This window comes from Erythranthe guttata, chromosome 11 (genome assembly GCF_056151865.1).
Source record: "Erythranthe guttata isolate IM_541 chromosome 11, IM_541, whole genome shotgun sequence".
NCBI lineage: Eukaryota > Viridiplantae > Streptophyta > Magnoliopsida > Lamiales > Phrymaceae > Erythranthe > Erythranthe guttata.
Window position 1 is genome coordinate 2,784,245 of NC_142543.1, and position 17,536 is coordinate 2,801,780.

Sequence of the window (17,536 nt, forward strand, 5' to 3'; positions counted from 1 at the left end):
TATTCGTTCCTCAAATTTGCACTGATTTCATATTTGGTCCTCATATTCACAAAAAACCCATTCGGTTCCTCATGTTTCAAAAGCTCAAAAGTTGTAGTCATTTCCATCATTTTTTTGTTAATATAACGGAGTCAAATGTGAGGCCATGACTTCATTTTAACTGACGAACTAGCGGTAAATTGACCGATATGACCAAAAGCGTTAAGTTATTGAAACATAATAGACCAGTGTGTTTTTTTTTTTTAGCACGAGGGACCAAATATGAAATAGTGTAAATTTGAGGGATGAAAACTGTATTTATATTCCATACTAAAATAGCAAATAGTGTGTCACAAGTGATAACATCCATGTGCGTATTGACGCGAAATCGTGCCCGATAATCTGTTCCTTTCCCGAGCTTTTAATACATATAACTACCCGCTTTCTATATAGTAGTACGATCACACTAATGCTTCATAAAGCGTTTTCGGCCGCATATAGTTTTTCGGCACCAATTTATATTTGGTATAGCTTTTCTAATTTGCAGTTTGCCCCTTTTCCTTTTCTGTTTAATTCATTTCATCATTTAATTTTATTGAACTAAACAAACATAGGGTGGACGTATTGTTTGGTTTGGCAGCTTCGATGGTGCCGATATTCGAACGGCAAACCTAAAAATAGCGTTTTGGATAGAATCGATCGGTTCAGAAGTTCGTTCGTTTTTTGGTTAAAAAAAATACCAAAAAAAGAAAACGTGAATTTTTATACTTAAAAAGAAAAGATTAATTTAGGATGGAGCAACGGAAATTGAATTTTTATTGTTTGAATCTCATTGTCAACGGTCGCTAGGTCGAATCTGTCACACATGATTAGCATAATGTGGTTTATGTCTCTCGTATGATTTACAAGCTATTATATGAGAGTATGAGTTTATCATCCAGTGCACTTATATGGTTGATTGCGGTTTCGTTCTCTACCAAAAAAAAGTTGTGATCACAACTTGTATCTAATTAATTTACAGACTATTAATTATCTAGTTTGATATATAATTAATTAATTATGACATTATTGTAACTAATGACATAAATGACAAGCACGTGCATGCATTTTAGGTTAATTAATTATGCCAAATCTATGTTTTAGACTCCATGAAGTATATACAGCAGGTAAACATCTACATATTATAATTAACTAGCATTTTCCCCATGCGATGCATGGGATAGCATTAGTTTAATACATGACAATAATAATTATGATAAATTTATTAGTGATATTGATAACAACATTAATATTTATACGAATTTAATAATACTAACTCATTTCGAAAAAAATAGATATAAACTTAATTGTCATAATATGAAATTAATCATTAAATAAATGAAGTAAAGAAGAGTTAGAGAAAATAGACTCCAAAATAGGAGAGATAAAAATAATAATAACAATTATAAAAATATAGTGTTGCGGGTTAGGACTGTGTTGCGGGTCAGTGTGTTTTTACAAATATTAATATAAGATAATATAGAAGAGTGTGAGTCAGTTTCCCTAGTGTTTCTTTCTTTTATATATAATATTTAAACACACCTATATTAATATAGAAGAGTTTTGGGGTTTGAATAATTACAAATATACCCTTTTGGAATTTGTTTTGGTTTTGGCAGGACAGAATATGAATGAGGTATTTGCAATTCTATTATTTATTTATTTTTTAAATAAAATTAAAATCTCAGAAAAATAGACTGAGTTTAATTATTTTTATCTACAAATTTGTATAGACGACCGTCTCTCTCGTCGTGCCTACACTCGAATTAAACCGACTATGCTATATACATTAGGGGTGTGAATAAGCCGAATTCGCCTGTTTTGACATGCTCGAACGCAAGTCCATTTTGTCAATTTCGAGTATTTTCCTTTTAGCTCGAGTCCAATCTCATTTTCGTTTTTTTTTATAAATTAATTCTTATTATAATAAAAAAATTATAAAGTAAACAATGAACTAAGAAAATAAAAAGAAGACTCGCGAGCTCTGAGCTTATAAACAACTAAGAAAACGTTACCTCAAGCTCGCGAGCTCGAACTTTTTTCGAGCCGACTCAACTCATTTACACAGCTAATATATATATATATATATATATATATATATATATATATATATATATATATATATATATATATATATATATTATCAAATTCTACATTTATATACAAGGTGAGAGAACTTTCCAACGAGCATAAAAATAAACAATTTCCCAATGGATGACAAATCAACAACAACAATATTATTATCCATAATATCCATCCTCTTCTTCATCATCTCCGCCATTGATGACGTCACCGCACAGAACCAGCTTGCAGTCAAACCTTCACCTCCACAAGCCGACGACGATTCCGCCACCAATTTCCAGCCAAGCCTAGCGGTCGTCATCGCCCTACTCTCGATCATGTTCTCCCTCACCTTCATCCTCCTCCTCTACGCCAAATTCCGCCGCCGCCGCTCCTCCTCACTCAGCCTCAGCCGGAGAATCATACAAGACGGCCTTCTCCGGCGGCCGGCGCCGCCACCCTCCGGCGTCGACAAATCGGTCGTCGAATCCCTCCCCTTGTTCAGATTCTCCTCGCTCCGGGGACCGACGGAGGGGCTCGAGTGCGCCGTCTGCCTGGCGCAGTTCGACGGAACCGACGTTCTCCGGATGCTGCCGAAGTGCAAGCATGCTTTCCACATCGACTGCATCGACCGTTGGTTAGAGAAGCGCGACACTTGCCCTCTCTGCAGATGCAGAGCCGAACCGAACAACGTGGTCGGTTCGGATCTGCAGTGCCCGGAGGGGTTTCCGTGGGACCCGCCAGATCATCACGGATACTCCAATCTCGAACTTTACGTAGATAGAGAGGAATATTCCTCGAGCTTCGGGTCAAAACCCCAAGAAGAAGAAGAATTGTCAATGCAGATTAATAATACTAATACTGATGCTGATACTAATAATAATCGGGATCGAACTTTTCACAAGTTGAACCACAAGATCAACGTTGTTTCGAGTATTAATAACGTAATGAAGAATCGATGGAGCGACGTTAGTTCTTCGGACATGCTGCATCTCAACTCGGAGATGCTCGGTGACGTGTCGAATTCAAGATTCTTGAACTCGTGTAATTTGGAGAATTCAAGAAAGAAGAATGATTATTCAATTATGAATAATATTAAAGAGGAGATGGAGAGGAAAAGAGTGTTTGAGAGCAAGGTGAAGGAGATCAAGAATCATACGAGAATAGTTGCGTCGGATTGTTCGAAAGAAAAACGAGACGGGCTCGAATCGGGTAGGCGATCGGTGTCTGAGATAAAAGTTCATCCAAGATTCAGAGATCATCAATTGAGGAATAGTGGAAACTCAGAGTCAGTTGATCAAGAGGAGGTTATGAGAAGAAGGGTTTGGCTGCAAATTGCAAGAAGAACAATTCAATGGTTTGCAAATAGAGAAGAACCGAGGCCCTCAACGCAAATTAATGTTTAGTACTTCTAATCACGATTATTTTTTTTTTCTTGTTTCTTGATTTTTTTTTATTACATAGTTGCAACTTAGAGGAACTCTTTTAGCTTAGAAACTAGTAATTAAATCATACTAGAATTTTCTCAGTGTTATCGTCGATGAAGATGAACAAGACAGACGGAAAATGTCAAAAATCGGGACAGAATTCAGAAAATAGTGTTTATTGATTATTGAATTTTGTAATCGCGTAATCTTAATCCGGTTTGATACATTTATATATACAAGGAACTACCTATGGTTATTTCCTAATTTGAAATAGGATTACTCGTTCAAGATTCACACTGATTGTTCAATTATTGATTCTAATCTATATTTTTTTCACTATTTATTTATGAAAGTTATCTCCAGATCGAATGTTCTAATGGTCGTAGGGCCAGCTAACCACCTACCGCGGCTTCCCTTTAGCATCGTTAGATTTTTCACTTAAAATTAAAATATATAATTCGGATTTTTTCTTGTTGACTTTTATGACTTGAGTAATTTGTCAGCTAGTGACACTAAGGGCTATTTTGGTTCGTGTGATGGGTTTGGATGGGATTCTATCAACCCATTAGGATTACACTGTAGGGATAAAAATTAAATTATTTAATCTCATGTTTGGTTTGTCTGTTTCAACTTCAAGATGGATGTCTGGACTGGATCATTCCTACGTTTGGTTTAATGGTTAGGGTTGGATAGGTATCGAAAAACCTATATTGCCCCTGGCTTGATGTGTATGAAAGCTCCCAACCCCTATGACTTATTTCCATTATGTATGTTTTTTTTTCTGTCTTTTTTTTTCATTTTTTTTTGTGCGAATAACTGTACTAAACACGAAATTTTTATCATAGTGATTTTAATCCGATGAGTAGTAGCAGTTCAAATCATTTTCATGGACAGGGACGAAGTGTGGCGTCCATCACACACCACATTATCACACTTTCTTTTAACACAATTAAACTAATTCAACTTGATTATACTCAACATTAAACAGTAAATAAGTTCAAAATAGCCATAGCACAACTGCTGGTGCAAAAGTTTTTAATTTGATATCTAACAATCACTACAATATAATTAAAACAAAAACAAAAACAAAAGCAATTAAAACCGAATATTTGTTCACATACGGAAATTATTGATATGGCCCCGCTCCGCTGCACTTTATTTCTCAGATGAGTTTTGTTCCCCTCTTCTTCCCAAAACCAATAACGGCGGTGACGAAACGTGGCTGTACTGCATATGCTTGTGTTTGCGGCCACGAGGCTTCTTCTTCTGGTCTTGCCATCCTGATTCACCACATTTGTCGTCTGTCCTCTCACCTTTCCAGCACGAGCCAACGAACCGTGTATCTTACGTCCTTACCCATGTTTGTGTTTAATTGATTTCTCTGAAATTCTTCCTATGGTTCTTCTTCGGTTGCCGATAGTGGAAATGGAGCTCGGGTCTTCAGACCACATCATCACATGATACACAATGCGTTCGATTTTCCGAAATGTCGAATATACTTCTTCTAGGAGGAGCTCGTTTGGAGACTAGGACATCGTGGCCGATTTGTTTGATATGTTTGTGAGAACTGAAACACCAGTATATGCTCCAACAGCTTCCCCATCTTCTCTTATGTTTTATTTCTCGTGTAAGAGAAGCTGACTAAAGTAAAACACAAACTATTTATCTAACAAAGACAGATATTATTAAAACTTTTTCCGACTGCCATCCACAAATTTCCTTGTGTTCCAAGAGTTGATTAACAGAAATCTTGGGTGAAAAAAAACTTTTTTTGTTCTTTCTAGCTAAATTTTCATCAATAGTAGCCAAATAAGATATATATATCCCGATTATAAATCTCTACTTCACAACTCATGGAGTCAACACAATTCTTTTCATGTAGAACAAGTAAACACCTTTCCAATACGAATTTTTTTTATTCAATCTTTCCATCTCATTTGATTCAAAAGATTCAAATATAAATCAGGAATTTCCAGATTCCTCAATTTTAAAAAAGGGAGAAATTTGAAAAAAAATAAAAGTTGACATAAATTAGAAAAATTAACATCGAGAATCACACACCAAGAGAAAAATTGACTGTATATGGATACACACATACATACACCCACATTAAGATAAATAAGTATGTATGAACACACCCACACACACCTGAACTGTAGATTGTTGAACTTTGCTTCCACGTTGTTCTTTACGCTCCTCATCGCAAATCTCTACCGTTTCTCAGATTCCGGCGATGGGCATGGTTTGCCGTTGAATTCCATTCGCTTTCTTTGGAAGTAAATCCGATAGAGGGAAGAGAGAGAGGTTAGTCGAGAGAAATCGATTTGGGGGAGAAAAATGATTTATATACCTGGGTAGATCGTAATAAAAAATTAAATCGAGGGTCAAGATGTCATTTCCTGTATAGTTTAGTGTGGACAATGGATGGGATTACATAAACCCACCCCCCCTGGTAGGATGAGTTTTCCCGAAAATGAAGGACACAGACCCGGGCCCAAGATCCATCCCGGGCGCGCATCATGTGAACCAAACACCGGCTCCGGCTGGATCTATATTGTCAATCAGGTCTAATCATACGAACCAAATGGGGCCTAAATTGGTAAGCAAGAAGACAAAATCATGGACGCAATATGCAAATCTTACGTAGATTTTGTTTTGAAAAAATAATTTTATAAGTATCGTAATTAGATTATTATTACTTTTCCCTTAAAAAAGCATAAAATTCATGATAAATTACAGATATCAGCCATTTATTTACAACGCGTATATATATTGTGAAATAAACATCTGACGTCATGAGCTACGCCAACTTGCGTCACAGCTGAGAGATATATGTTAGCAATTAAGATAGATCAATTTAGGAAAATGACAAAACCAATTTGAATAAAATACATGTCACGTACTTATCCATCCCATAAAAATATAATTATAATTAAATAGGACCACCTTTTATTTTAGAGGTTCTAGCTAGTAAATTATTTTTGGCTAGTTTCATATAGTAGACAATTTCAGTACTATACTTTGGCTATTGCGCTCCCTTTATTAAATTTCTCTGATTAATAGCTCTCCTACCCACACAAAATGTCTGAAATGCCCTTCATTAAAAAAAAATCTATTTTTTTTTCTTCTTCATTTAATCTATACATGTAACAAACACCCATGATCCATACTCCCAACATATAATTATAGTTTACAAACATGTCTGAATCTTCGCAAAATTACTACCAAAAAACGAAAAAACCCGCCATGCTCAACATATGTTCCGTCTTCGCGCCATCATAGCTCTGCCCATCCACATTGCTACCATTTTAGCTATCTGCCACATGTTTGAAAATATGGACATATTTATTAATAGTCAACAACCTTTGGTTGAATTGCTAGACTGTTGTTCCAACAATCATTGCATCTTTGTCACTGCAATCAAGAATAATGAGTTTCTGAAGGAGCTTCTTGATACTGCAACAAAAAAGTATGGAGCTACAGATCCGGATATGTTGGTTCTCCGGACTAGCCTCGTGTGAAAGACTTTGTGTCGATGACGAGCGATAAAGACATGCGTACGATGGTGAAGATGCATCGTCAACATTATTATTTTTCAAAAAGGCTACTAACAATCCCGACGTAATTAGGTAATTCTTCATTTCCTAGCAAGTATGTACACGAAACTATAATCTATGTAACAAATTTAGCAATGTTTGATTGCTTCACTATGATGGCATGACATTCAAATGATCCAAAATTGAATCCCAAAGTATTATAAATATTTCAATTCCCTTTCTCTCAAGGGCTTCAAATCATAAATGTATATAGGAATACACAAACCTATGAATTTTCATAAGTAGGGATAATGCTGCATCATCTCATAATTAATGTCTTCATACATTTACATAATCTACCTATTCACAAAATTAAAAAAATTAAAATAAAAAAATTGGGGAAAAATAAAATAAAATTGATGAGTAACATATATATAAATATGTAAGCAATTTTACCATTTTCCAAACATATTACGCCGAGTCGAGAAAACTCCATCGAAGGAGCAAAAAGCTCTTTTTTTCTTTTACCAGTCCTCAAGCCATTCTGGTGTGTTGAGTTCTTCCAAATCTCGAATCGGAGAATATACTGAAGATTCTGTATCATCGGAGTGGCTTTCGAGGTACAGTTTTATACGCGAGATGATCTCGGGTGGAACAGGAACCGTCCGATCTGCTAATCCTTTCCAATCGACACCATCAAACCACGGATGGGATTTGACCGAGTCAACACCTTGACTTCCGAGTCTCGCACTTTCGTCTACTTCGAGTAGCTGAAACAATATTACAATGTGTTAGCTTTCGTGTAGTTTTTTTTTTCCTTTTCCAACTGTGGTTTCAAATGGAAAAAAAGAAAAAAAAAAGTTGATAATGAATGTTGACCTTAGTTATGAGGTCAACAGCTTCGACACTGAAATTATGGGGAAGAGTGAGCTGTCCTTTGACTATTCGCCCGAACGTGAGCTCGCTTTCTCTCCAAGATCCGAAAGGCATTTCACCTTGTAGCATGAAGTAGATCAAACTTCCCAAAGCCCACCTGCCCACAATTATTACAAGAGGGAAATGGGGATTAATAGTCCAACAAAATCGACCACCGAAAAATTGAGGGGACAAATACTGATGTTATCTATAATCGGAAAGTTTGTGCCTTATTATTTAGTGAAAAGAGATCATTTACAGAGAGAGAGAGAGAGAGAGAGAGAGAGAGAGAGAGAGAGAGAGAGAGAGAGAGATGTGCAAGAAGATCAAGTTGCAGAAGTAAACCAGCCAGAGAGAGAGAGCTCGACTCTAATAGGCATACATACCAGTCAGCGGGAAAGCCATGACCTTTCCCTTGGATTACTTCAGGAGCCAATGAATCCGCCATACCGCAAACGGTATATGCCCTCTCGAAAGAATCACCGGATAACTCCTTTCCGAATCTGAAGTCCACTAGCTATATTGAACGGAGAAATTCATTATCATTTTCATGTATATTCGTCGTGTAAAGAAACTCAAATTACTAAATCTTGAAAAATTAAAAAAAATCAACTAACCTGTATATACCCCGTCTGATCAAACACTAGAACATCAGGGGACACGCCTCGATAAAGAATGCCACACTGCATTATTAATTAAAAAAATTAAAAATAAAAATTCAGTTAAAAGGAAAATTTTATTTGTAGATAGAAACGAAATTTGACGTGGCACAGTCGACCTTATACCTTGTGCAAACCTTCTAAGGCAATAACAACAGATGCAGCACAAAACTGTGCAGAAGTTTCGTCGAGTGCATTGTGAATTATCGGTGTCATGGAGCAAGCTATACGTGTGTCCAAAAGTACGGCGGCATATGATTGGTCGGCACAAGTGCATATAACTCGAGGTACGAAAGGAGACTGGCTTACAGAACTCAATAGTTTCTTTTCATTCAGTACTAATTCTTCTTTTCCGAGTTTTTTAACCTTCTGCTTCGAAAATCTTTTCAAACTAAGCAAATTTTCTGCAGAAAAAAACGGCTTCCATTTAGACATTAACGGAAACTTCTTCATAAGCATCAATAATCGAGAAAACCTACCTGAATCTTTAACACGTACAAGGCCGATCTCGCTGCAGTCTGTGGAATACACACAAGTTCTCCACTCCTTGAAAAAAATATAAATGTCGAATTAAATTTTTTTCTTCCGGCGGTAAATCATTTAAAACAAACTAAAAGAAGAAGAATGTTTCTTACCAAATCAGCAAGCTGAATATTCTTAATTGTTGAAGTATCAAACTTTCTGTCTGATTCTGAGGACAAATTAGTTGAATAGTGCTTCGACGACCTAAACAAATTTTAAACGTACTCGAGTCAAACACTACTGCGATAAACGCATATAAATATACATGAAAACTAAAAGTTAAACACTTACTTATGATCATCCCGTGAAAGCTTTGCCAGAGGGCCCACAACTGAATCAAACTTCTCCTTCGTTAAAATCGAGCACACGACATCGCCCAAAGCAACGGCAGTTAACGAAGAGAGACTCTCACCGAGAAGTGTCCATTCCCCAAAATAACTCCCCTCGGTTTTCTCAACAGAAAAACTCTTATTACGCATATCATCATTCGGCTTGTCAATTTCAGGTACGAGACTGGATATATCGACACTTTTTACTGAGTTCAAGTCACAAGTAACTTTTACGACTCCCTTTTGTATGATGTACAAACCCGAAAGGTCTTCGTTCTGCAGAGGTATATATGAATAGAATAAGATTAAAGGGATTTAAAAAGCGTGTTCGGATGTCGAGAGCGAGTTTACCTTATCGACTATTTTCTGCCCATCGGAGAAAGACACTTCTGAAAGCGAATCTGCAATATGACTCAGCTGTAAGATTGTCAACTTTGATAGAAGATCTACTGATCGAAGTAACTTCAATGAGGATAGATTAGAAAACTCAGACATGAGAATTCCTCTAAAATCTTCTCTTTTAAGCGCCCAGAGAATTCCATTGGTCACAGCTCGAACAGAAGCTTGGAGTGGCTTGTTGTACCTGCAGTTTAATATATTGTAAAGCTACATAAAACGCGTTTACATTCACAGAGATACAAACTCAGTTAATATATATTTTCTCTCAGTAATATCTACAAACTAAGTTGAATATACGTACAAGTACAGTGCAAGTAACAATTCAGCATTCCGATTAATCATATTACTAGAGAAGGAAGTAAAATGCATGTCGACAAAACTGGACCCCTCCACCAAACCTTCCCAAAAACAGGACCAATATATAATGCCATATAAAAGAACTATACATGTATATCTTCAATCTTCAATAAAAAGAACTAAACACATTCTTGCAGATTCAGTTGAGTCTACCGATTTTTAATGAACATAAACAACACTGCACTGTATTTATTAGCATGGAAAGAGGAAAATGTAAATATCTCACATCAGTGCAAGTTCCCCGAATGAAGATAATTTTTCAGCAGTGTACCGCTGTAGTACTCTGGACACTTCTCCGTTTTTCTCTTCCTGAAATATTAATAAATAAATAAATATTAGCATAGCAAAGCTTCATAGTTTGAACTGAAATTAGTTTCTAATGAGAGTGAGAAAGTAAGAGATACTATTTTTTTTCTGCAAAGGATATAAATGATTGCGGTTCGTAAAATGCAGAACCGAAATTCACCTGAGTTGCAGAAACCTCAAACTCCCCATCGCCAACTACGTAGAAACAGTCACCGTCTCCACCCTGAAACATTTATACAAACAAGTTAGTGTTTCGACATCATTTCCCATGCATTGGTCACTCATTAGAGTTTTGAAGTTTTTATACAGTAATATACACTATACATACAAAATTATAAAAACGAACGAAAGAAATACGTTCAAATTCATTAAACTGGTCAATTGGTACAACGGCAACCTCTCCATGACGGAGTTTCTTAACTCTTAACAGCAAAACACAGTACACTATTTTGGCTAGAATTCTCCAAAACTCAATACTTGCAATAGTCACTTAGTCAATCAAAAGGAATATGAGAAAAAGATCTTCATTCTAGAAATAGATAATGAGTTAGATAAACACACCTGCTGTACCACTATCTCTCCGGCTTGAACCTCAACTCTTTGCATGCAATCCAACAATACATGGCACTGAGAATCAGTAAGCTTTCTGAAAAGAAAATGATCGCGCAAGGACCGTTCAATTTGACCCTGCAGTGTATGGATTATAAATCAACTCAGATCATTTAGTACATAGTTTCGGTGAGATTACATTTTTAGAAAATTAAAAAGACGAGAGAGAGCAGTCTACTTCTTCTTCCCAGGTCTTTCTGTGAGCTGGAGAAGAAGGAACCCAAGCTTGCCCATTCTCAAGAGAACTTTCAAGTGCACGAAGACGTGCACGAGATATATCATGCCTTGCACGGTTTCTTGATCTCCAGTTCACAACAGATGGAGACTCTGATCCCGATACTTCAATCACATGAGGTAAAGGTCTTAACTCTGCATCAGACTTTGCCGATTCACCAAATGCAGCCTGTGATTATTATAGTTGAAATGAACTAAATCAAGCGTTCGAAGTAATAAGAGGGGAAAACTTCAAAATAAAACTATATGAATCGTAATGAAAGTGCAGGGTATTTAAATGGCTCTGCATACATCATTTAAACCGTTTATATGTACGACTATCACAGTAATGTCATCGGTTCGAGTTTCGTATTGTAGCCAGAGACGGTATGATTCAGAAACAATTGCAGCACAAGCATCACGTGGGTCCTTATGTTTTGCAACCTGAAAATCAACGGTAGAAAATTAGAGCAATTAAAGCAACACAAATATCATTGCATATATATTTCCTTGTTATTTTAAAGGTTCCACAGTCTCGATTCTTCCTCCATTGCTACTGCTACTACTACTCGGTCAAAAACAGAGAAGAAACATGGCAGAACGAGAATATTGGTATCAAATTGAACGTACAGATTTGGAGATAACATTAGAAGCTCTTTAAGTTAGTAATTTTCGAGATAAAAAGTGTAATTTTAGATGAGTCTACATACAGTTGGGTTTGGTGGTTTTCGGAGCTGTTAGTAATTTTAGAGATAAGAAAAATGTATTCTTTTGCCTAGTCACTTTCAGTAAAAGCCAAAGCCGTTTCACTATTTTCCCAACGACACTAATTGCTGCAGCATATTTATACTCTAATCTTTTAACTTAGAAGAGTCAACACCTCTTTATAAGACTCTCGCACCTATAATAGGCACTCGGAATAAGTGAAACAGATGTTGAGAACTAGCAAATTGTAGGTTAGCCCACACATATGTACACGTACACTACTGAAGCTCAAAAAACAAAGGGTATTTCCCACTTTTGATTAACTTAATAGAATATAAGCACGATGTAATACATCACAATTCCATCCTTTAAAAGGCAATAAAGAGCCTGTCAAGACACGTGGACAAGGCCATAAAGGGACTGGAGTTTAGTTTTTTTATATATAATTATTACATCCATTTAATGCCCATATTTTTTTCACAGTTCACATATAATATCAGATTTTTCATAAAAGCATTCATATACTACCTAATGCAGCAAAACCATCGACAAAAAAATAAAACTCCGATGTTTTTAGTGAAATACGAAATTATTTGAAGCTTAAATATATACCACACTACAATAACTACTTTCGATATTACCTACATTGCATCAAGGATTTCATTTATTTAACATGTCTTCCCAAATTATTCTAGGATCGTATTTCTTGTTCCATTTCATCTGTTCCCTTTGGTTTTCTAACAAATTTTCACTTTTTCGGAACGCAAACCTTTTCAAACCAGAAAAAAAAAATATCTTCCATTACTAAACTTCTATATAAGTGAAATCAAATACACAGACAGACTAACTAATTTGGCCCGTCGATATTCAACAAAATCCATCATATATCATTTCAAAAACAAAATTGCATTAGCAATAGGGAAAAAGACAAAAGGTGAAATTACCATTTCCACCACACTCTGGCTCGAAAGAAACTCAAACACACCATCACTCGCAATTACAAAGAACGGATTACTCTGCGTTAGCTCCATAACAACAATTTCTGGATTAGCCACAACCCCAATCGTCTCAGCGATAGAATCACCGATACTCCTCGTAAAAGCTGTACCAGGGTACATACCGTTCTGCACCCAGAGCCTAGGAGGGTCACCGTCATCTTCTTCCTCGGTCCCCCAACACTGCACGTTCGGATCTTTAAGCCCTTCAATCTGATCCAAAGTGAGAACTCTAGCTCCACATAACTTCACCCTTTCGAGTTCATCGGGCCTAAAAGGCGTTTGGTCAATCGAAAGGTCAACAGCTACAATATCGGCCCCTCTTCTCTCGGCTATAATAGCCCTCGAATCGCCCGAATTGGAAACGTAAACTGTCCTGCCACGAACAAGAACCGTAATTGCGGTTGTGCCACTCATGCTATCGTCCAACGGATCGGCGTGCAGCTGCGAATTTGTTGCCACGAAAGCTGCATGGCATGCTTCGACTGCATCCATGTGGAACCGATTGTTTCGTAGCAAATTCTCGCATAGCTTCTTCTTCGCAAACTGCGAACACTGCGCTCCGAATTCTCCATGCCCATCGAAAACACCGAAAAAATGATCATCCGGGCTCGCCCCAAATGGAGTGTGGATGCAGAAACTATCTTGATTAGCTTTATCAAGTGCATCTGGGTAGTAGCCTCTCTGAGATAAAAACGAGTAGCGCATTTCGTAACTGCCAGATGGCACTGTCACAACCCTCGATCCATTGGGAGGCAAGAACTGAGCCGAGACCCTCGAGAGCCTAGTAATACCAGCTTCAGTAGTTGAATTTAACTGATATAATTGGTCCCCGTTTTCCCCTTCATCGCTATCGGAATCGGCAGGCGAAAACACTGCAATTTCACTTCTAGGTTTTTTCACAGCTCCACTTTCTTGCACCTTAATTTCTCCCCGGGGAGCGCACAACTCGCCTATACACGTCTTTGAATAAACACAACCCATCACTCAAAACACCAATTCAAGACCAACCCCAGATCCCGAAAAATTATCGAAAACTGGCGCATCAGGTTTCCCAAAATACTTCAATCTGTCAAATTGAACACCAAAATTTCTCAAAATCAAAGCATTTCATATCAATTCAAATCTCAACACACAATCAAAAATAGATCATGGAAAATGAAACAATAGCAAACAGCCGATTAAACAGATATATACTGGCCACAAATTTATATCAATTAAACCACCAATTGGATCCTCAAACCAGTAGTTATTAAGCAAAAACTCGAGAAAAAATCAAATTGCCTTCACACTTGACACTCCCACCAAATATCTTGATCTAATTAAAAAAAAAAAAAAAAACAGTCGGACAAAACGAATCAAAAACACTTAAATCAAGAGAGAAACGACACACAATCCTCAAGTACAAGCAAAACCCATCATAATTACAGCAGAAATAACGCGCCTAATTCAAAAATCATACCAAGAGTAATTATCAACTGCGAAGCAAAAAAAAAAAAAAAAAGTAGAGAGAGAGAAGATACATACTTTGTTCGAAGATAGAAACAGGGGGGAAGTGGTGGTTTATTGGAATGGTCGGATATTGGATGAAGAGAGAGAGTAGGATGTGGACTGTGGACTGGAGACGTAGCACTGCATGTGTGTGTGTGTGAGAGAGAGAGATGGAGATTGTGGGGTTTTTTTTTCATTCTCTCTCTCTAAATTTGGTAACTTTTGAGTTGGGAGTAGCCACGCGCTTAGGTCTACACGCGCCGCCGTAAAAATAAGTTGATGGGGCTCAGTGGGTGGTCAGTGATGGTGGGGATGATTAATGGGACCCACGCCAGCCTCTCTCTCAATTTCTTTGTGAATCAAAAATTAAGTAGAAAAATTAAAAAAATATATATTAGTATTATTTTTTTATATTTTTGTGGTTGAAACTTGAAAGGATATCTTTTCATGAAAAGAAATAAAATAAAAAATAGCCAATAAAATGAATTATCCAAATATTCTTATTTGTTTTAATAAGATGAGATATTATACCAACTTGTATTTCTATTTTTTTTCAATTTGAATTATTACATGGATGGTTGTGAATTTCGTGTGGAAATATTTTTTTAAGACTCGTCATCTGCAAATACAGTGGTTTAAATTAATAAAGGTATATGTGTTGAGTTAAACGGGCTCTTGAAAGAAAGACGAGCAACTTCATGCGTTACTCCTCGGTTTCCTTGTCCTTTAATATGAGTTGATGAGAAAAAAAAAATCAAATTATCGTGTCATTGCTCGTTTATCGGCCAAAATATTGCCATAGCTTGATGTATTTTCTCGAGCCCGAGAGATAGTTGTGATACCGATAATAATACTAGCATCCTCTCGATTATTACTCCTCTTGAGTTGTTCATTTGAGTCAACTCAGCCGCATACCAGATAGCCTTAATAATTGGTGGATTAAAGAAAGTGAGAATTGCGAAATATTTCCGAATTAATCATGAATTCTAAATTTATTAAGTTGTTTTTTTCCTTCTATAAATTAGAATCCTTGAAAAAATCATGCATTTTCTAAAGATATAAATTGTGAAAAATAACATTATTTTATATATATCTAATATCTATTGATAATAGAAATTGTATTACAAAATGTACAAATCGGGTAAAAACAAATATCAACGGGCAGGGAAGGAAAAGGCCTCACTATTTAATATTTATATTATTTAATTCGACGAAATTTCATTATATCCACAATTTAATTTCCATTTATACAAAACTAGTAACTCACCCGTGCGATGCACGGGGATTAATTCAAAAAATCAAATTGAATTAATGTAGAAAACCAACGAAGAAAAAATATGTCGAGAATGTAAAGAATACAATTGAACAAAAAAATAAAAATTCGTATATTAATTTATCAATAAAAAGTCTGTATAAAAAATAAATTGACAATGTTCTAAACACCATCAACATTGAAATGTAGTAAATAACTCCAAGACTGAAATCAAAGTAATGCACCAGTCTTGCACATGAATCTGAATGTGGTTAAAGAAAACTACGAAAGTACAATCAGATATTCGATACTCCATTCATGATAGTTTGGTAAATTGTTTTATGGTCAGGTGTTATCGATGATAAGAACTTTTCAAGTTCGGCATGCATTTAAGAGTTCTTTATACCGTTACCGTTAATGTACTCTCTGTCATACTACAACAAAGCCAATGCGTAGCATGCGTCCCTAAAGTTATTGTAGACCTTCGTATTCACAGTTCTGAGTTCTTTATAGCTACTGCAACCAACTTGAATATTAAGCAATAACCTTAGATAGTAGTCTTCTCACTTCCCTGGGAGAACGTTATTAATTCTTCAGATCGAAAATCCTTTTTTTTTTGGCTCCCACGACATAGACTCATCATAGTAAACGAAGTGTTGTGGAAAATCTGCGTACATGATTGATCTGGCTTCCGGAAACCGCTTATTTGCCTCAAACCATGCTAAGAACATACTTTGTTTGGTAGACGGTCTATTGATTACATTATGCAAATGTTGATTTTCGTGATATACAACCAATTGACAATCAGGTAGGCGGATACTCAAATGAATCATAGGTAAAAGAGAAAATCATATTACACGATCTTATATTATCTTGAAAGTTCCTACTATGTCTATCCTACCGAATAAAAGACTCGACAATATATTTGGAGGTTCCTTAAATCTGGACAACTGGATTTTACAGTTCATGCAAAAAAGTAAAAAAATTGGCGATTATTTTTCACAGTGTCCGGCAAATCTCTCGCCATACCACATTACCGTACCGCATGATTGACAAAGGCAATTTTGTTCACGAAGGTCTTCGTAATCTAGTACTTCACCTGTCCGATGCACGGGATCAATTTTATGATCAAATGAATTAATCTAAAAACTCAATGAACTAAAAAATACTAATACTAATACTGTAATAATAGTAATACCAACACTAATATTGATATTGATACTAATACTATAATAATAGTAATACTAACACTAATACTGATACTGATACTGATAGTGATACTACTACTGATATTTATACTCATACTAAAATTTATATTAATTTTGAACTAATATTAATACTAATACTAATACTAATACTAATACTAATACTAATACTAATACTAATACTAATACTAATACTAATCAAATAAGTAAATGTTTGTTCAATAATTCCTTCTAAGTGGAATCTTTGAAAAAGTAGCAAATAGTTAATACTAATACAAATACTAATACTAATATCAATACTAATATACTAATATTAATGCTAATATACTAATACTAATGCTAATGTTAATACTAATACACTAAGACCTCGTTTGGTTGCCAAGATAAGATTAACCTAGATAAGATAGTTCTCCTTGGAAAATAATAGGCCTATTATTATAAAAGATGTTTGTTATCAAATTTTGAATTTTTTATCTCCCCATTATTTAATAGTATTTGATGTTTGGTTTCATTAATATCAATCCAATTACATAAAAA

At 35.8% G+C, this 17,536-nt stretch overlaps 2 protein-coding genes and 1 pseudogene across 3 annotated transcripts; 1 reads left to right on the plus strand and 2 right to left on the minus strand.

The window, feature by feature from the left end:
• The first annotated feature begins 2,179 nt into the window (after window positions 1–2,179).
• Window positions 2,180–3,704, plus strand: LOC105965428 (E3 ubiquitin-protein ligase ATL42). The gene has a single exon (XM_012989969.2). It carries the CDS (start codon window positions 2,229–2,231, stop codon window positions 3,483–3,485), a length of 1,257 nt encoding a protein of 418 aa, XP_012845423.2. The 5' UTR covers window positions 2,180–2,228; the 3' UTR covers window positions 3,486–3,704.
• A 757-nt stretch (window positions 3,705–4,461) lies between these two features.
• LOC148766784 (small ribosomal subunit protein eS30z/eS30y/eS30x pseudogene) lies at window positions 4,462–5,109 on the minus strand (annotated as a pseudogene).
• Window positions 5,110–7,245: 2,136 nt separating this feature from the next.
• LOC105965494 (protein phosphatase 2C and cyclic nucleotide-binding/kinase domain-containing protein) lies at window positions 7,246–14,881 on the minus strand. Of its 2 annotated transcripts, none has more exons than XM_088825441.1 (16): window positions 14,579–14,881; window positions 13,001–14,120; window positions 11,664–11,795; window positions 11,317–11,541; window positions 11,091–11,216; window positions 10,690–10,752; window positions 10,450–10,532; window positions 9,819–10,050; window positions 9,430–9,743; window positions 9,252–9,342; window positions 9,096–9,162; window positions 8,743–9,020; window positions 8,575–8,640; window positions 8,344–8,474; window positions 7,922–8,075; window positions 7,246–7,812 (listed from the first exon to the last, which is right to left on the minus strand). In XM_088825441.1, the coding sequence occupies exons 2-16, from the start codon at window positions 14,033–14,035 to the stop codon at window positions 7,567–7,569; spliced, it is 3,243 nt and encodes a 1,080-aa protein (XP_088681567.1). In that variant the 5' UTR covers window positions 14,036–14,120; window positions 14,579–14,881; the 3' UTR covers window positions 7,246–7,566. The 2 variants fall into 2 exon arrangements, with proteins under 2 accessions (XP_088681567.1, XP_088681568.1); XM_088825442.1 differs by lacking the exon at window positions 14,579–14,881 and adding an exon at window positions 14,514–14,571.
• Window positions 14,882–17,536: the final 2,655 nt, after the last annotated feature.